The sequence below is a fragment of the Sapajus apella genome, unplaced genomic scaffold, assembly GCF_009761245.1.
Source record: "Sapajus apella isolate SASKATOON/1434 unplaced genomic scaffold, GSC_monkey_1.0 scaffold7, whole genome shotgun sequence".
Taxonomy (NCBI): Eukaryota; Metazoa; Chordata; class Mammalia; order Primates; family Cebidae; genus Sapajus; species Sapajus apella.
The window spans coordinates 20052210-20073370 of NW_022436947.1; the positions used below are offsets into that span (position 1 = coordinate 20052210).

A 21161-nucleotide genomic window follows, 5' to 3' on the forward strand; every position below is an offset into this window, starting at 1 on the left:
TCTATCATCAATGGGCATTTGGGTTGGTTCCAGGTCTTTGCTATTGTAAATAGTGCCACAATGAACATAGGCGTGCATGTGTCTTTATAATAAGATGATTAATAATCCTTTGGATGTATACCCAGTAATGGGACTGCTGGGTCAAATGGAATTTCTATTTCTAGGTCCTTGACTCTAGGAACCTATGAGGAAACTGAAGATGGTAATTTTTGTCCCAAATTCCTAACATAGTTAAAACACAGAATTTATTCATTCAGTGTCCTGTATTAAACACACAGAAAAATTGAGAAGATTCCGGAAAGGAGAAACAGATTTTTAGGATCAGAATAATTTAATTATAAAGAAATATATACTTTGAGGAAAAAAAACAAGTATTACATAACTAAGAACTACTGTAATTATTACTTTTAAAATAAAGCAGCATTATTTTAAAAACAAAGGGAAAGGAGAATAAGAAATATTTTCATCTGGCAAATCAGAAGGCAAAGCTAAAAGAACACCAATGGTATGGTTGTATTCCTCACTGTAGGTCTTTCCATTGGCAAAGCCTGTGAACTGTGGCAGATCTGTGGTTGTGGAATTGATAGACAAAGGAGCCACAGATGCTGATCTGAGACTGTGTTAGCTGGTGTCTGCTGAGGAAGCCTGAATATCTCACATGTTTAAGCATAAGGAAGCAAACGAAAGATTACCTGGGAATCTTCTAACTATTTGACATAATCCTTCCTTTCTGCAAAGTGGCTGCTGTATTTCTGGTAATATATTTGCCTGAAAGGAATGAAAATGATTCTAGTGAGTGAGGCATTCATGAATGCTAAAGCAAAACTAAGCAAACACACACACACACACAAAAACAGAAAGTATAGATGTGATGCATTGTATAAACCACCACCAACTCACCTTCAAATCTCTGCAAGTCACCATGCAAATCCAGAATAATGAAGTAGCTTATTTGATAACATAAAACTAATTTGGGACAACTTTTGAAAACACTTTCATATTTTGAAGCCGTGATATTTGCTAGATATAAAAAGAAATACTTGTGGCTAATATAGTAACACAAATAACTTGATGTTTAGTGGTAATTCAGTGTTAAACCTATACCAAAATTTCATAAACAGTATTAAGGGCATTATTGTTTCTAAATATAAAACCCAGTCACCCACAAAACTTCAACCAAAACTTGTTTCTAGAAAGCTTTGTAAATATCATAAATTCAAATATACGAATTTGAAAATATTATAAGGGAAAAGATACAGACAACTTTAATTCTTCCCTTCTCTCATGAATTTACAGATTGATTAACTAACATCATCCACTTAATCCCCAAACTAAAACCCAATATGAGAAAACCTTGTTAAAGCCAACAGAAAGAGATCAGTATAAAGTAGCCTGAAAATCAGATTCATTTTTGAGACATTATTGATTACTTTCAAATTAACACTCTAATAAAGTATTGTAGTTTCTCCACTATGTTCTGCTGGCATGACTTGTTAGAAAGAACCCAGGTGCAGTTGGAGAAGTGAGGCAACTAGAAACAGGGGTGGTAGCCCACTTCTGGCATTTAAGAAAATCATAACTTGCTCTTTTTTTTTTTTTTTTTTTTTTTTTTTTCAGTTTCTTCACTTACAAAATAAAGCATTCAGAGCTTTTGATCTCTAAGCTCCAATTATGCTCTAAGATTTTTACCAAATCAATAAGATACAGTTCTAAAAATTGATTCACTTAAAGTGCTTGGGAAGAGTGCATCGACAAAATCGTTCCCAATCTTTGCTACCTTATTAACCCTGTTCATGTGTTCAGCAAACTTTCTTTTCCCCAATATTAGCTATAAGAAAGACAAACTTCAGCCCAGATCCTGTATGAATGAGGCCAAGCTTCAGCAGAACCCACTGTTATCATTCTGCACCAGTGGCATTGCTAAACACTACATTGTAACAGTCCGCAAGGACACCTAAATGTGTATTCATCCTTTTTTATGCCGCTGATGAGGACATACCTGAGACTGGGTAATTTATATAAAAAGAAGAAGTGTTTGTTTGTTTGTTTGTTTTGAGAAGGAGTCTCGCTCTGTTGCCCAGGCAGGAGTGAAGTGGCATGATCTCGGCTCACTGCAAACTTCACGTCCCAGGTTCAAGCGATTCTCTGCTTCAGCCTCCCAAGTAGCTAGGATTACAGGTGCCTGACACCACGCCTGGCTAATTTTTGTATTTTTAGTAGAGATGATGTTTCACCACCTTGGCCAGGCTGGTCTTGAACTCCTGACCTCTTGATCCACCCACCTTGGCCTCCCAAAGTGCTGGAATTATAGAAGAAGAGATTTAATGGACTCACAGTTCCACGTGACTGGGGAGGCCTCACACTTTATGGCAGAAAGTGAAAGTCATATCTTGGTGGCAGACAAGAGGATGAGAGCCAAGTGAAAGGGGAAAGAAATCCCTTTATAAAATTATCAAATCTCATGAGACTTATTCACTACCACGAGAATAGTATGGAGGAAACTGTCTCCATGATTCAATTATCTCCCACTGGGTCCCTCCAACAACATGTGGGAATTATGGGAGCTACAATTCAAGATGAGATTTGGGTGGGGATATAGCCAAACCATATCAAAGTTGACAACCCTTACATTCACTTGCACTGAGAATTGAGAAAAGGCTGTAAGTGCAGCACACTTTCAATCTCAAGGTTGTCTTGGTTTCTCAAATCCAAAATTGAGAAATCTCAGGAACAAAATGTAGAAAAAGAAGAGTTTTCATGAAAACCTGAATTATTCAATTCAGAATTTAAGAAGGCCTGGAGGGAACAGACTGCAAAAGTATAAAGAACCCATAATAGAGATAATTTTTTGTTTTTTGTTTTTAAGTTCAGAAAGTATCCTTCTAAATTAGTCTGTGAAAAGCTTCAAAAATCAGTGAAATTGAGCCATTTTCCCTAAATAGGGCAAAATCATTCAGTTGCTGGTAAATTAATAGAATCTTTAACAATATGACTCAGGAAGAAAATCAGCATTGGGTAAGCAGCATTTAAGTATTGGACTGACTCAGGTCCATTGCTAACCTTGTCTTTACCAACAAAGCACTTCAAAAACTTAGAGCCAAGCCAAGGGAAGCAATTGTTCTATCCTTCTGCCTTCTATTTTCCTACCACCCACACAATGACTTCTCCCTGTGTTCCTTCCTCCAAAGTGCAGCTTTAGAATCGATAGCATGGCTGATGACATAACCGTAGTGACATGTGACACCAGAAATATCGCCTCTATTCTACTCTGGAACTGAGCACCAAACTAAATAGTTAAACTGAGTAAAGTAACAGAGCAAAGAAGGAAAAACATTCAAGGGTCATGTGTCATACAGCTGTGGTAACTCAACTATATTACACAGATTATAAGTTTTTAATTGTTAAACCCAGCAATACTCTTATTTTTACTTTTATATGTATCATAAAATATATAAGATTTGCATCATTATTAAGTGGAACATCATCAAAGGAGTTTTAATTTGGATTAGCTGACTTTTATATGATGAACTTCTCCAGCCTAACACTGCAATAATTATTTTTTAATGGACTTTATTTCTTAGAGCTGTTTTGAGTTTATAGCAAAATTAAGCAGAAGTTACAGAGATTTCCCATCTACTCCCTGCCCCAACACATGCAGAGCCGCCTCCATTATTAACATCCCCCACTAGAGTGGGCCATGTGTTATACTTGATGAACCTACACTGATACATCATTATCCAAATCATCATTTGTCATTAATACCAGTCTTGTATTAGGTTTGAATGCCTTACATACAATATGCATCTATGTGTATGTGTGTATTCTTATACACAGACTTATTTTTCTTTATTTAGCACATCCTTTCATATCTTTGAAAGGATTACAATGCACAGATAAAAGGATAATAACATTTAAACCCTATGATATTTCTATGAGGTTAAGTTTCGAAAAAAAGAATATGCGTTTAAAAGATTTCTATCCCAATATATATTTCCCCAATCCCTATTTGTGATAATCTGCATCTAAATTGTTTCTATTACATATTGTCAGAAGCAAAAGTTAAAAAAAATTCTTTGAGACAGTCTATTAATAGGAAAATTATAATATTAATTATAACCATTTATGTAGTGCTTATAAATAAAAAAACTAAATCTATAGTAATTTATTAGAGAGAGCAGACACCTGAATTTGAACTATTTATAAAGCATAAGAAAACACTGGAGGGGGAAGGAATTGATTTTTTGATTATTCCTGAACATTGAGAGTGACAGACACATCATGTTGTATTTTAGAGAAATGCTCTTTTTCCTCATATCTGTAGAGATGTTCATGCCTTTATTTGAACAAAAATTAGAACTTCTCCCAAAGCTGTTCATTGTCATCCAAAATGAAAAGAATTAATGACAAGAAATTAGGAGAACCAGCGAATCAAAGGAAAAAATCTTTTTTCTCCCTATGTCTCTCAAGTGCAATTATCATTCCACCAAATTCATCTGAAAATTCCCAGGGATGCTTTAAAATAATAGCCACTTTGGTAGTTCTCAGTGCTCCAAGTACTAAAAACAGCATCCCAGCTTTAGGGACTGCCAATTATATAACAATTTAGAGCTAGAAATCAGTCTCTCTGCTTTTGAAACACTGGCACCTCACCTGCCTACTTGAGGTGAGACAGCCCCAATTACTAAACTTAGTGTTACCCCAAATAATGGACCTCACTTCACTTTTATCATCACACAGACTAACAGAGTTTTAAATTCATGTTACTATTCTGCTGACTGGGAAGAGTCCTGGTGGTTTATTTTCAATAACAGATCTTATGACCATTTTCTTTAAGCACTAAAATTGTAAAGCTCTAATGTGATTAGTAATCCTAATTTGAGCCACTGTCCTCTCTTTGTTCATTTACAAGGTTATTGACAATTCTACAACATCTCCAACGAATTTGAAACAACTTCTGTTTTGAATATCTATGCTGTTTACATAATAGTCATGGTTCATAAAGCTTTAAATTATTCTTGCTAGAGAGTGACAGTTATCTATATGTATCATTTAGAATTTGTGTTTCCTTAAGAATACTCATTAGGTTATGCTCCAAGTGCTTTGCCTAAATATTTACTTCAAAAGGTGTTATTGACATGATTAAGAAAACATAAAATTGAAATGAGACTGCCTAAGTTTGAATCTTGGTTGCTTTATTAGCTAGGAGGTCTTAGACAAGTTTTATAACCTCTCTGTGCCTCAGTCTCCTCATCTGTAAATAATGGACGTAAATGAACACATAAGCAGTTAGGATGGTGCCTGGCAAACAGAAAGGAGATACAAGTGTGAGCTATTATTATTTGTCATTTATACCTTTAAAATATCTTCTGGATCTGGCCACATATCACCACCCCATTGCTACTCTGCTAGCCCACGTCACTCTCATTTCAGACCTACATTATTACAAAAATTAGTCTCCCTGTTTTAGTCTTTCCTTGCTGGATAGCTTATTTCAACAAAAACAAGGCAATTCTGTAAAAATGCAAATGCACTGATGTCACTTGTCATCTGTGTGCTCAAAATTGTTCAATTACTCCCCACATGCCAAGAGTAAAGGCCCACAGTCCTTACCAGGGTTCTCATGTCCCCATCACTGAGCTTCACAGCTCTAGGTACCTCTCTGCTCTCACCTCCTACTACATTCACTCTACTTCAGCCGCAGGGAACTCCTTATGTTCCTCAGACAAACAAGACTTTCTCCCTTTATTGTAGGCCTATGGTTCCTCTCCTCTGAGTCTCAGTAGATTTACCCCAGACATTGGCATGGGGAGCACCCTGTCTTCCAGGCCTTACTCAAATGTCACTTTCTTGGTGATCTTAAACCCAATTCTCCAATATTTTGTCTCCTTGCTTTACTTTTCTCCTTAGTGCTTTTTACCATCTATCATATTATTACTTAGTAATTATTTTCCCCCTCTCTACCCATAAATGGTCTAACCTTCCAAGAATAGATATTTTTGTTGGCATTGTTAATTGCTATTTTCCCAGAACCTAAAATAAAGCTTAATAACTATGTTTAATAAATAATTGTAGAAACAGTGAAGGGATAGATGAATAAATAAATGTATGAATAAATGAATGAGTCAATAAAATCAATAATAAAATTACTGAGACATTCTGCAGGTCAAGCCTCTCTGGTTTTTTGTAGCCTTCATCTTGATAAATGGTATTTGTCTAAATTTAGTGTAAAGCCATCACCCTAAGTGAATTGAGGTAGAAACAGAAAATCACATACCACATGTTCTCACTTATAAGTGGGAGCTAAACATTGGGTGCTCGTGGACATAAAGATGACAACAAGAGAAATTGCAGACTTCTAGAGAAGTGGCGGACAAGGGTTGAAAAGGTAACTATTAGGTATTATGCTCAGTACCTGGGGGACAGGATCAATCATACTCCAAATCTCAGCATCATACAATATACCTAGGTAACAAAACTAAACATGTACTGCTGAATCTAAAAGAAAAGATGAAATTCTTTAAAAAGATAGAAATTTTATATTTCAAATAGCTAGCAGAGAGAACTTGAAATGTTTTCATCACACAGAAATAATAAATACTCAAGGTGATGAGTAGCCTACTCTGACTTGATTATTGCACATATTATTCATGAAACAAAATATCACATGTACCTCATAAATAAGTTCAAATATGATGTATGAATTCTTTTAAAGTGAAGCTGGTATCAAGAAAATTAGAAAGCAATCCAAGAGGTTTAACCCATGATGAACAGCAGTTCCAGAGAGTAGAAAGAGGAAAGGGAATGGAGAAATGACTTTAAAAATAATATAAGAGCATATCCCAGAGAAGATTTGAAAACTTAAATGGTAAATGTTACTGATGCTTTCATTGTCACTATTTTAGCTAAAGTTTTATAAGAATTAGGAGAACACGGTAAAGAGTGAAAAGGGGATGCGGAGCGAGAATGGAAAAGATACTGAGTGTGGGATAAAGGTTTAGGGCTATCTGCTAAAGCAGTAATTCACAACTCACATACTTAAATGAATAGGAAATAATGATATTGCCTCATCCAACTGCTAAATCAATTCAACTAAGATTGTTTGTTGTTGCTTTTTGCTTTTTTAAAAAATAAGAATCGGCAGAATAAACCTATTTTAAGTAGGGGATTGCCCTTTCTTAAAACAGTATTTTTCCTGATGGTAGAATTAACATACATGTATGATAGAATAATTAAATATAAAGAGGAAAACAATAATTACTCATAATTTTTCCAACAGAAATAAATACTATTCCTAACATTTTAGTTATTCAGTATTTTTCTACACATATTAAAAAACACAGTTTGGATTTGGAACGTATAAACTGTTTTCTGATTTGCTTATTTTACTCCTATTATGAGCATTTCCATGTGATTAATCATGAATTAATAAGATGAGTTTCATGTGCATTATTTAGTTTTCCAGAATACTTATTTTGGTTCCAATTTTTTACTATCATAAATAACATCATTACTATAATCTTTGTTCAATCCTCTGACCAGAAAGAATAATATGTAAATTCTGAGAAATAGAATTATAGATAAAACACATTGAAAATTTTGATTTTTTGTTTCTATTTTTGGTTTCTTCTATTTTGAAATATTCAGGAAGTGAGTGTATTTCTATCCATTTCTGAGAGAAACTGTATTTTCTAACAGCTTCCGAAACATCTCTATAAAAACAATTGTCTTTAAATAAATGTGCTTTATAGGCTTTACTGCTCAAGTCATTCACTAAAACAAAATGTTGACTGGGCATGGTAGCTCATGCCTGTAATCCCAGCACTTTGGGAAGCCAAGGTGGGAGGATCACAAGTCAGGAGTTCAAGACCAGCCTGGCCAATGTAGTGAAACACCGTCTCTACTAAAAATACAAAAATTAGCCAGCCATAGTGGTGCATGCCTGTAGTCCCAGCTACCCAGGAGGCTGAGGCAAGAGAATCTCTTGAACCTGGGAGGCAGAGGTTGCAGTGAGCTGAGATTGCACCACTGCAACTCCAGTCTGGTGACGGAGAGAGACTTCATCTCAAAAAAAAATAAGCCAAGTGTTGACTATGGACCTTGTGATCATCAGAGAATAAAGTGAATCTTTACTAGCAACAACAGAAAAACTGAACTACATGAACATATATCTATATTTACATAATTATATATATTTTTATAATATATATTTTTATAATTTAAAATATAATTTTTATATTTTTTATAATATATTTTTATAATTTAAAATATAATTATATTTTTACACATATAATTATATTTTATGTCACACCTGTAATTCATGCTAGTGTTTGTGTAATATACCCACATTCAGTGTAATTAACTATTATGATAGCTATGTAAATACTGCTTCACAATCAGATAAAAGTACAAAATAAATGATATGCTTATGGAAAGATTAAAAAAGTTAATTTAGTGTAAAGGTAACCTTGAAGGCAAGAAATTTCTCATGTGTGACTTTTTCTATTTTTTAAATAAAATGAACTCCAACTTGCCATATTTATAGAAAAGTTGGGCAGCTTCATAAAATTAAAACAATTAAAAAATTTTTAAATTTAAAACAGTTTTAAAAGTTTCTTAAACATATATTTACCATATGAATCACCCTCAAGAGAGAAAACTTATATTCATACGGTCATACAGAAACCTGCATGCAAATGTTTATGACAAGTGTTATTCATTGTGGATAAATGGAACATAAACTGGAACAAACCCAGATGTCTTTTAACTTCTGAATTAATAAACAGGCTGTGGTACATCCATAAAATGGAAACTTATTCAGCAATAAAAAGGAATAAAGTACTAATTGACACAACAGGAATGAATCTTAAATGAGTTTGCTAAGATGAAATAAGCCAGACCCCAAATGCTACAAACTATGATTCTAGTTATATGACCTTCTATTTAAAAAAAAATAGAGACAGAAAATAAGTCAGTGATTGTTAAGGGTAGGGATCACAGGAGGGGCTGACTTCACAGATGCAGCACAAGTGAATTTTGGAGCTAATAAGACCATTTTGCCATCACTTGGGGTGGGGATGGATACATAACTCTATGCATGTGTCAAAAGGGGCTATAAACTACAAAGAATGAATTTTACTATATGTAAATCAAAAAAAAAAAAACCTCAACCCTGATTTGCAGTGGGAGTGGAAGGTAGGGACTCAAATAATATACAAATTCCTGCAAATGACCCTAACTCTATTACTAATGAGTGACATAGACACACTGAAGGGAGGGAGGAGTAAAGATACATCCTAACTTCAGAAAACAATATTTTGACTAAATATTATTAGACAAAAAGACCACACAAAAAACTTTCACTTTTATAAGTAAATTTGTTTCTCACAAGGGTATAGGTTAACAATTCTGAAGTGAATATATGGGTATGCTAGGGTTAAACAAATAGGGAAATATGATGTAAATGAGATCCAATTTTCTTACTGTCTGAGAAAGAAGTTACAAATGAGGACAGCAGAAGGCTATGATAAACCTTGTGGTGGTGGATGGCAAACAGGGGCATGATAAGAATCAGATTTTTAATATGTATTTAGAGAGACAGATACAGAAATAAGTACAAGTGTATTACTTGCATGGGTTAGTATACATACAGACATTTCCAAGCTCTCTCTGCTGAGAGAGCTCAAACTCAGTGACATCCTAATAGCAATGGGCACACCTAGTACCCAGATCTTTGTTTTTAAATATCATTCTGCAATAACAGGAATGGGGTTCCTGAATAAATGGTTAATTCTAGCCTGGGACAGGAAAAATGCAAGATGAATTTAGAGTATCTCATGATGCTAAAAAGTAAAGAAGTGTTCATGGAAAGAAAAACACATGACATGTCAAAAGGGCCAGGAGCCAACATGAGAAAGGTCTCAATGACCAAAGCTGGAACAATTTGAGCAACAACAAAAAAATTAATAACAATAGTACTGGTTTATAACCCATAGGATACAATAAATATCCATTAGTCCTTACTGACATAAATAAATTATTGAATAAACAAATAAATGCAGGAGAAAGGATAGCTCTTCCTTACAGAAGGATTCCAATTAATAATTGTGAAAGTAATAAGAGAAAAAGAGAATCACCATTAGAACATCAGAATAAAAATTGTTGTGAGCAAGATCCACCTCTGGATCCTAAAATTCATGGGCAAAATTTGAAGAAAAACAGGATCTTTGTACAGTCTCAGAGTATTATCTCCCAAGATGTTTATTAATCATATGGGGGGAAAATCCAACAAACACCACCTTAGCCAAGTGATCAAGGTGAACATCACCAGTAACAAGAGACAAGGACATCACATGCCCCTGATATTTTACCCTGAGAAGGGTAGACTGCTTCCATGAAATTATTGCCAAAGATTCATAATCTTATGAAGAAATCATCAGACCTATCCAAATTGAGGATCATTTTGCAAAATACCTGACCAGGGCTCTTCAAATATGTCAAGGTCATGAAAGAAAAAAAATTGCAGGGCCAGGCGCGGTGGCTTACGCCTGTAATCCCAGCACTTTGAGAGGCCGAGGTGGGTGGATCACGAGGTCAAGAGATCGAGACCATCCTGGTCAACATGGAGAAACCCCGTCTCTACTAAAAATACAAAAAATTAGCTGGGCATGGTGGTGCATGTCTGTAATCCCAGCTACTCAGGAGGCTGAGGCAGGAGAATTGCCTGAACCCAGGAGGCGGAGGTTGCGGTGAGCCGAGGTCGCGCCATTGCACTCCAGCCTGGGTAACAAGAGCGAAGCTCCTTCTCAAAAACAAAAAAAAAAAAAAAAAAAGAAAGAAAGAAAGAAAGAAAAAGAAAAAAAATTGCAAAACTTTCAGATTGAAGGACAGTTTGGAGATACGAAAACTCAGTGCAATAAGGGGTACTAGATAGGATCCTAGAGCAGAAAAGGGGCAAACTTTTTTTTGTAAAAAAAGATGCTATCTAAATGACATTTACAATTGAGTTAACAGTTTGTATCAGTATTAATTTCTTATTTTGGTGAATGTACCATGGTTATTGTATGTACTAGGAGCCAACATGAGAAAGCTCTCAATGACCAAAGCTGGAACAATTTGAGCAACAACAAAAAAATTAATAACAATAGTACTGGTTTATAACCCATAGGATACAATAAATATCCATTAGCCCTTACTGACATAAATAAATTATTGAATAAACAAATAAATGCAGGAGAAAGAATAGCCCTTCCTTACAGAAGGATTCCATCTCTTAGGAGATGACAGAGTGGGTGATTCTGCTTATAACCAACAAAACAGAAGCTTTGAAGTTTCTGAGGTGATAATGGTGATGAGTCTAACGGACTTTCAATAAGTAAGCCTATTGATAGGTATTTGAAAAAATCTTTGTACTACTTTTGCAATTTTTCTACAAGTCTAAAATTATGTCAAAAATAAAAATTAAGGCTATGCACAGTGGCTCAGGTCTGTAATCCCAGCACTTTGGGAGGTCAATGCGGGCAGATCATTTGAGGCCAGGAGTTTAAAACCAGCTTGGCCAACATGGCAAAACCCCGTCTCTACTAAAAATAAAAAAATTTTAACCAGGTGAGGTGGTGCATGCTTGTAATCCCAGCTACTCAGGAAGCTGAGCAGAGTGCAAGAATCACTTGAACCCAGGAGGCCGTGGTTGCAGTGAGCCAAGGTTGCACCACTGTACTCCAGCCCGAGTAACAAAGTTTGACTCTGTGTCCAAAAAAACAACAAAAATTTAAATTTAAGAGAATCCCAGAATAACTGGCACTGTACTTTATAATTTTCCTTTCTGCTTATTTCACCCATAACCCCCTTCTTGTCTTCTCCATTGCCATCGCTGGCTGATCTGTTCTGTTCTCTTCTCATCACATATTCCACTCATCTCCAGTGACTCATGCAGACTTAAAGCTAGCAGGTGTCTTGGAAACTGTCCAGTGTCTAATGTCTTCTTACTTCAGGAAAAGACATTGAAGGCTACAGAGATTAAATAACATAATCAAAATCCTTTAGCTAGTGAGTGATGGCGCAAGAGCTGACCACAAAAGCCCTGGGAGAGGGGATAAGAGTCACGGGAAGAGTTTTTATGTGTAGCTCTGTGCTGTCCAAGTGCCAACCAACGTTTTGAGGCTCAGTAAACAAAGTGAAAAACTGAGCTAAATAGAATAATATTCTCCTTGATCTATACTGAACAAGGTCTAGTCTCAATTCAGATAGGACTGATGAAACACAAGGACTTTGGGCATCTCAAAAATTTCGCAGCTGTGGGGAGACATTTTGCACCCCAGGCTGGGAACTTAACTATCACAGGAGCCATCAGTGGCAGCCAAAGTAGTATTGGGTGTTCCTCAATGCTTTCAGTGTAATGGTCTGAAACAGCATACCAACAACACTGTTTCTAAGTACAAGGAAGACACCAGCTGAGAAATAGACGGGAAAGCTGCTTTTTTTTTTTTTTTTTTTTTTTTTTTTGTCTTTCATAATTGAGATTTTATTAGTTGAGGATTAGTATAGACATTTCAATTTGTACATAATTCTTAACATATGTACCAAAAACCTAAAAAGCCATGTATTGCAATTCTACTCTAAAGTTATCCCGGTGACCTTCCAGCTCAAAATTTGGAAGCAAATTTTCCTCAAGAGGCTATCAAGTACCAGTATATTCACATGTTGATAAGCTGTTATACGCATTTCACCAATTCTCAATTGAATAGCATGTACACTATATATTCACATGTTTAATCCTTCACAGCACAGTAACAAAGTTATTAGGAAAACAGAACTACTACAACTAACAATGTTACAGAGTGCACACAATTCCAACAGGGAGAGCCAGATGATAATCATCTGCCCAGCATAAAGATTGTAAGTACAAAGAATAGATAACAGACTTGAGAATTATTTAGAGGTTAAATTCCATAGTATTGGCAACTGATAGACTATAGATGACAAGGAAGAAGAAGGGCTCAAGGGTGAAGGCCAGATTTCCCTCTTAGGAGATGACAGAGTGGGTGATTCCGCTTATAACCAACAAAACAGAAGCTTTGAAGCTTCTGAGGTGATAGTGGTGCTGAATCTAATGGACTTAAGCAGCTGACTTTAAGCCAAGGGACCACATCAAGGTTTCTCAACCTTGCTGCTATGAACTTATCTGGCCACACAATTATTTGTTGTGGTCATTATACAGTATTTAGCAGCATCCATGGCTCTTACCTATAGATGCTAGTACCAACCTTCCCTCCTAGATGTGGCAAAACCAAAAATGTCTCTAGGCATTGCCAACTATTACTAGAGGAGACAGAATCTCTCCCTGGTTGAAAATCATTGAGGTGGAGAGGTGGACAGCAGACAAAACAGTAAGAACAAAGGTATGTGATGGAAAACAGCACAGGCGTTTAGGGAATAATAAGCAGTTTCATAACATTTGCAGCATGACACCCAGTTAGAAAGAGATAAGAAAAGGGTACTGTTAGGCAGAAGCCTCCCACAAAAAAATCTTGAATATTGTGCTAAATATTCACCATTTGGCTCTCTAGGTCTTTGCCCCCTGCTCTGTCCCCCAGGAGGCTGACTTTTGTGGGTGGCATCACAGAGAAATCTCTTGCACTTTGACTAACAGTTAGCTTGGACCAAAGGGAGGCATTGGCAAGAGATTGGAGGGTGGGATTATAGAGAGGTGGGGTGTTTATCCCCAAGGCTCCTTCTCTGCAGGTCTGTGTAAAGGCTATATACTCCACTAAATTTACAGCACCTTTCCGAGGACACCTCCTTCTTGGTTGTAGCTCTCATTAGATTCTACCTAAACCATTCCTTCTACATATCCCTCTTACAACCCAGTGTGGTGAAACTTTTATAATGTTATTGGCTCCTGAGCACCTCACTAGGCCTTTCAGTTTTTTTTTTTACACTGCCAAAACCTCTGTAAATAGTTTATTTATTAGTTTGTCTTCAGATACACCTTTATGAATATGGCATTTGATTCTTTCCAGAAGCCTAATACAAAGCAAATATTAAGACTTTATTCAAGAGTTGATGAAAAGCCACAACATTTTAAGCACAGATATAAAAAGGCTAATTTACCATTTTATATTTTTCATCTCATAACTGTGAGTAGGATAGATTTCAGGGGTAAAATATTTGCTTCAGAAAAACCAGTGAGGAAGATTTAGCAATAACCCAAGTAAGAGGTGATGATTATCTGTCCAGAATAAAGGTAGTAAGTACAGTGAATAGTTGACAGATGTGAGAAATGTTTAGAAGAAGGCCAGGCACGGTGGCTCATGCCTGTAATCACAGCACTTTGGGAGGCCGAGGCAGGTAGATTACTTGAGGCAAACAGTTCGAGACCAACCTGGTCAAGACAGCAAAACTCCATTTCTACTGAAAATTCAAAAATTAACCATATATGGTGGTGCATATCTGTGATACCAGCTACTTGGGTGGCTGAAGCATGAGAATTGCGTCAACCTGGGAGGCAGAGGTTGCAATGAGGTGAGATCACCCCACTGCACTCTAGCCTGGGCAACAGAGGGAGACTCTGTCTCAAAAAAAACAAAACCAAAAACCCATGTTTAGAAGTTAAATTCAGTAGTACTGGTAATTGATAGAATGCTGATGACAAGGAAGAGGAAGGAAGGGCTCAAGGGTGATGGCCTTCTATCTTAGGAAATGACAAAAGTGGGTAATTTCTATATTGGGAGATGACAGACTGGGTGATTCTGTTTATAACCAACAAAACAGAAGCTCTGGAGCTTCTGAACACAAAAGCAGAAGATAATTCACTGAGGAAAAGAAAAAGTCAGTTTTTACCAGGTTGAGTTTCATATGTCTGTAGAACATCCAAGTGCAGATGTTCAGCAGCCTGTCGCTTATGCAACCCTAAAGCCTGGGAAAGTGCTCTGTACTTTCGGTAGATTTGTGAATCTCAAGCACAAATGGTTGTTGAAATTTCAGGATTGCTGTTAGGGAACACAGGCATTCAAAAATGAGCAGAGAAAAGGTGGTTGTAAAGAAAACAGAGGAGGAATGGCCAGAGATGTACATAGAGTCACAAAAGAGTATGCTCAGCCCAGATGCCAAAATGGTGAAGATTTAGATGAAAGGGGTTATCTAGATGGTCAATTGTAGGAATAGCAAGTAATCTGGGTACACTACTCCATCTCTAGTTAAGGGCTGAATAATAGCTATTGGTTTCGGCACTTTTCTTACAGATTTGTTATAGATAACAATATGTAAATTTTCCAGCGAAGTAACTAGCACATGGCAAACACTGGATAATTTTTAGTAAAGTTTTCTAAAACCATTTACAAGAGTTCACACAATATAAACAGTAAGTACTAAATGTCAATTTTAAAAGGTAATTAGAAATTTTGTAAATTTTTTTGCAACTTAAGATACCAACTTAAGTTAGAAAAAATTAGAACAGTCATCTAAGACATAAAGACTTCACCACTTCAGATGAACAAGTTGTCAGATTAACCTACACTTTATAGGCTACAGATTTCTAGATAAAGTTGAGTCCTACTGAGTGAAACAACAGTATCTGCAGCAACTGAAGCTGAGGGAGGTCTTATTAAACAAAAAATGGTGACTATTTTATGGTAAAGTATATAAGGCATGGCCAGTTGGAAGATTCTCCAAAGATACAATAACTCTAATTCTTTAAGACTCTTAAACATTATAGACCAAGAAATGCCAGTGTTAATATCTGTAGAGTTGATAAAATCTGTGCACATTTTGAGAGTATTACCTTTTGATGTAAACCTAACTGGCACATGACTTCCTTGGATATGCAGGGTTTTCCTTCAGCTTTCTTAGAAGACAGGCAAATGAGCAGATCCCAAGAGGCCAGATCACCTAAAAGCAAAAGAATATTCAAAACAAACAAATTCTCGTCAGATATTTTAAAGGCAATATTTAATTCTTCAAATTAAAAAAAATGTAATTATTTAAATTCTAAAACACAAGTAACTGATCCCAAATATACTTGATAAAAAGTCAACAAAATCACCAAAATTCAGCTTTTAAATTTAGAAGCCTAGTATTTTTATATTTAGTATTGTATTCTATAGAAAATTTGTTTAAAGACATTTAGAAAATTCATTTAAAAGATTGAGATTAGAATACATTGAGATTAGTTTATAAAATAAGAGACTTATTTTATAAAATAAGTCTTATTATAAAATAAGTCCCTTATTTTATAAACTAATAAAGTCTTATTTGTAGATTTGGGAGAAAAAAATAATACAATCTTTTAAGATGGAAGAAAGTTGTGAAATCAAATAATGATAAGAAGTGAAAACACCAAATATTTTGTTCTGGGCTTGGATATTTCCACTATTTTCCATAAATCTAAACATCAAAAATACTTTTGTAATGTTTATGTTGTAACAGGCAGAAAATAAAATTCAATGAAAATTAAAATGACAGGTTTTGCAAAAAAGGAATTTCTAATCTAGTTATACACAGCAGAGTTCAGTTCAAACTATGGAGTATAGCATGGACCAAAGCAAATGATATTTCAGCTATTTCATCAAGGACGAAGCTCTTTGCCAGTAAATCATAGTAACTTGCCAAAGTAATCTCAGAAGGGTACATTCCTGCCTAATCTCTGAACATTTTAAAGTTAACATTTATGTATATATGTGAGTTTATTTTTCTTTATTTGCTTTGATTATATATATATATTTGATTATCTACAAATATATCTACATATATATATATATATATATGTAAAATACCTTGCATATAATTGGGGCTGTAGAAATATTTCCTGAATAACGCATGAATAACTATCCCTTGAGAGAATGGTAAACACATTGCCTCATGGAGAAAAAACAACAATAAAAGCAACAGAAGAAATGTACTTCAATTTTTAATGTTACTCAGAGACAATATGGAAATAGAGATCTCAAAAATAACCAGGAACTCACTGGGTAATGTCTAAATGAATTGGTATTACTTGGGAAACAGTCCCCATTTTGGATGAAAATCTAATTTAAGAAAACAATTAAACAATTTCTATATATCTAGGCTCTTTTGCTCATCAATCCTGAGATAAATATTCCAAGTAATTTTTTATGCCAGACCTCACCAGTCATCTCCTGCATTAGATACAGCAGCTTCTAAAAAGGTACGAAGTAACCACCTTCTTCAAATACCTCTCTTTTCAAATTTTTCAACAGACTTTCTCACTTGAGAAGCATAATGTTTCCAAAGAAAGGCTTTTTAAGAAAATTATTAATAAGGAAGAGGGATCTATGACAATTAGAAATGAAATTTCACTCCCCACCAATCAAGTCCTTTTCAATTTCATCAGTCCTGTGCTGTCTGGCCTACTGGTTCCCCTGTTTTTAATTGTCCTGTTGCTGGAAGGGAAACCTCTCTGCCAAACAAAGGAGTCCAGGCAACTGAACTCCAGCTCTTGTTCTAGAACTTCTCTGTTTGCTTGACTTATCCCAAGATGCTGAAAGACAGCACAATAAGGCAAAGAGGCAAGGAGAAGTGCAGCAGTTGATTTGGGGATGAGAGAAATTTCATCATGTAGCAAATCAGGCCTTAGGCTTGCAAGATCTACCGTGTTCCATACACTCTCACGAAAAGTTTCCATTGATTCTTTTAGGCAAGACCAAATACTATATGATGATTCCAATACTTTATTTTAAAAGTGCACCTGGCTTTTTCATCCCAAAAACCTTTTGATTTGGATTCAAAGCAAAACACAAAGACCTTTTATTCAGTATCATTTCTAGTCCTGGAAATACTAGAACCCTAGAAGAAACCTCCTGTTATATGATTCCCAACTAAATATTTTAAGAAGATAAAGATATGCAAAGAAGGGTTTCAAATCATGACCTGCAGTGTTTTGGTCACAGAGTAAGTTTTATATTCCTCTATGTATAAGGCCTGTCCCTCTTCACTACTCAAGGTACACACATAATTTCTAGAGTTGATAGAAATATTTATTTAAGCCATAAATGTTTAAAAGGGGAAGACACATTTAAATAATTCAAAGCATTGAATTTATTAAGAGCCTTCTACGAACAGAACATTGTACTCAAAGTATGAAAGTAAATAGCAAAAAAAAAGCAGAAAGTCACTGCCCTCAGAAATCCCTTTGAGGGATCTAAACGTTAAAAACAAAGTGGGAGAACTCAGTAGGATAACTCATAAAGCATAACACAGTTTCTTGGCATTCATAAGGGTGAGTCCCTCATCTCTCAAATATATTTAATATTTTAAATTAAAAAATAATTCAAAAATACTGTATAGTACACAAATCTCTTCTTAAAATGGAGTAAAATGTAACTGAAATTTCAAGTAATCTCTTCATACACCTTCTTTCCAAATGCTTACTAGCATGTTCTAAAAATGCTGATTGTTTCCACTCAAAACGCCCACTGTTACCCACACTGAATCCTACCTCAATGTCCCCAAAGCTATTTCCTAGTTAAATATTTAGTAGACCTTTTTATTTTGTCTTCATTTCTATCTCCAGCATTAGAAGTCAACTCCATCCCCTGCTTTCCAAAGCCCTTTTTCTTCTTTTAATGAAGTTTTATTTGTTTTATGAGAGGTACTAGGTATTAAAATTTTGTTAAAAAACCCTAAAGCCACATTGAAATGTAGAAACTGGGCAGAGATCAAAGCACTTTCACTAGCTAAGTAAATCACATTGAGAAGTTAGCCTTGGAGCATTTGGGATACAAATCTGTACACCAGCACAATTACAAATTACTATATATTGCGGGGCTCTGGAGCCACATTTCACAGCTGAAAGCATGAACATTTAAGAGGCAGATGCCCAAGGTCTCCAGCAGAGATTGCAAACTAAAGGCACACAGGCAAATCAAGCCCTCAGAAGGGATGCATTTGGCCTGGACAGTGTTCATGTTGTTTTTGTTTTAATGTTAAGTATTTGCCAAAATGCAAATGTCAGCACAATTTACATAGAAAATTCAGATTTCAGCCTTTGTTTTAAAACTTCAGAGCTCTGGTAACATTGGGTCCATATCCTACAAAGCAGTGACTGGCTGGAGCTACTTCCCATATGTTCTCCAGTTTGCCATGGTCTCTTACCCTGGCACTTGGCCCTAGCTCGGCTTGGGCTCTGTCTCTGGTAGCAGCACACAATTCTAGACCTGGTATAAAATAATAGTGTGCCACGTTTCCATGAGTTGGCCATTTGACAAATTGATATTCCATCTATTAGCTTTTAATGAATTAGATTTGTTCATTAGATAAATTGGTTTTGTTAAGATAACATCAGGCAAACTGCTATTTGGTTAATTGGTCCTAGAGTGGTGTTTGGATATACCCTTTGATCTCTAGATTTAACACGCTATTCCACAAGATTGGGGAAGGTGATTCAACTCCAAGAACTTTTTGTTGGTTACATTAAAGTTGGTAAGGGCTGCAGCTTAGCCTCTTAGGGTTCCTTCCTTTCAGAGCCTGGAAAAATCAAGAGTTGTCTCTGATCATCATTTTCTTCTTACATCTTTTCTTTCCACTTGGAGTGCAAAAGTGGCCCAGAATCTGCTCCTGCCTGGGCCGTGCCTCATCTCTTTTTCATTCACCCTCTCATTGGACTTTTTTCTGTTGTAAATGGCCTAGGACAGGCTCTTTCTTTCTTTGTTTCCTTTTTTTCCAAGGATATTTTATTTTTTTATTGTACTTTAGGTCCTGGGGTACATGTGAAGATCATGCAGGATTGTTGCATAGGTACACACATGACAATGTGGTTTGCTGCCTCCATCCCCCTGTCACCTACATCTGGAATTTCTCCCCATGTTATCCCTCCCCAACCTCCCACCCCTCCATCCCCCACTTGGCCCCCCACCAACAGACCCCAGTGTGTGATGCTCCCCTCCCTGTGTCCATGTGTTCTCATTTTTCAACACGTGCCTATGAGTGAGAACATGCAGTGTTTGATTTTCTGTTCTTGTGTCAGTTTGCTGAGAATTATGGTTTCCAGATTCATCCATGTGCCTACAAAGGACACTAACTCATCATTTTTTATGGCTGCATAGTATTCCATGGTGTATATGTGCCACATTTTCCTTGTCTAGTCTATCATTGACGGGCATTTGGGTTGGTTCCAGGTCTTTGCTATTGTAAACAGTGCTGCTATGAACATATGTGTGCATGTGTCTTTATAACAGAAATATTTATAATCCTTTGGGTATATACCCAGTAATGGGATTGCTGGGTAAAATGGAATTTCTATTTCTAGGTCCTTGAGGAAGCGCCACACTCTCTTCCACAATGGGTGAACTAATTTACACTCCCACCAACAATGTAAAAGTATTCCTATTTCTCCACATCCTCTCCAGCATCTGTTGTCACCAGATTTTTTTAGCGATCACCATTCTAACTGTCATGAGGTGGTATCTCAATGTGGTTTTGATTTGCATTTCTCTTATAATCAGTGATGATGAGCATTTATTCATATGTTTGTTGGCCTCATATATGTCTTCTTTTGAAAAGTGTCTGTTCATATCCTTCTCCCACTTTTGGATGGGTTTGTTTGTTTTTTTCTTGAAAATCTGTTTTAGTTCTTTGTATGTTCTAGATATTAGCCCTTTGTTAGATGAGTAGATTGCAAAATTTTTTTCCCATTCTGTTGGTTGCCAGTTAACTCCAATGATTGTTTCTTTTGCTGTGCAGAAGCTCTGGAGTTTAATTAGGTTCCATTTGTCTATTTTGGCTTTTGTTGCCAATGCTTTTGGTATTTTAGTCATGAAGTCCTTGCCTATGCCTATGTCCTGAATGGTTTTGCCTAGGTTTTCTTCTAGGGTTTTTATGGAGTTACATCTTATGTTTAAGTCTTTAATCCATCTGGAGTTAATTTTAGTGTGAGGTGTGAGGAAGGGGTCCAGTTTTTGCTTTCTGCACATGGCTAGCCAGTTATCCTAACACCATTTATTAAACAGGGAATCATTTCCCCATTCCTTGTTTTTGTCAGGTTTGTCAATGATCAGATGATTGTAGATGTGTGGCATTGCCTCCAGCGTCTCTGTTCTGTTCCATTGGCCTATATCTCTGTTTTGGTATCAGCACCATGCTGTTCTGATTACTGTAGCCTTTTAGTATAGTTTGAAGTCAGGTAGCATGATGCCTCCAGCTTTGTTCTT

General features: G+C 36.0%; 1 protein-coding gene across 1 annotated transcript in view; it reads right to left on the minus strand.

Annotated features, from left to right (window-relative positions):
• Positions 1 to 21161, minus strand: part of CPED1 (cadherin like and PC-esterase domain containing 1) — a 306287-nt gene that overhangs the window by 223414 nt on the left and 61712 nt on the right. Inside the window, exons 5-6 of the mRNA XM_032276171.1 lie at positions 15779 to 15885; positions 693 to 768 (exon numbers count right to left, since the gene is read on the minus strand). Coding sequence (XP_032132062.1) covers positions 693 to 768; positions 15779 to 15885 — 183 coding nt within the window. The remainder of the gene's footprint in view (positions 1 to 692; positions 769 to 15778; positions 15886 to 21161) is intronic.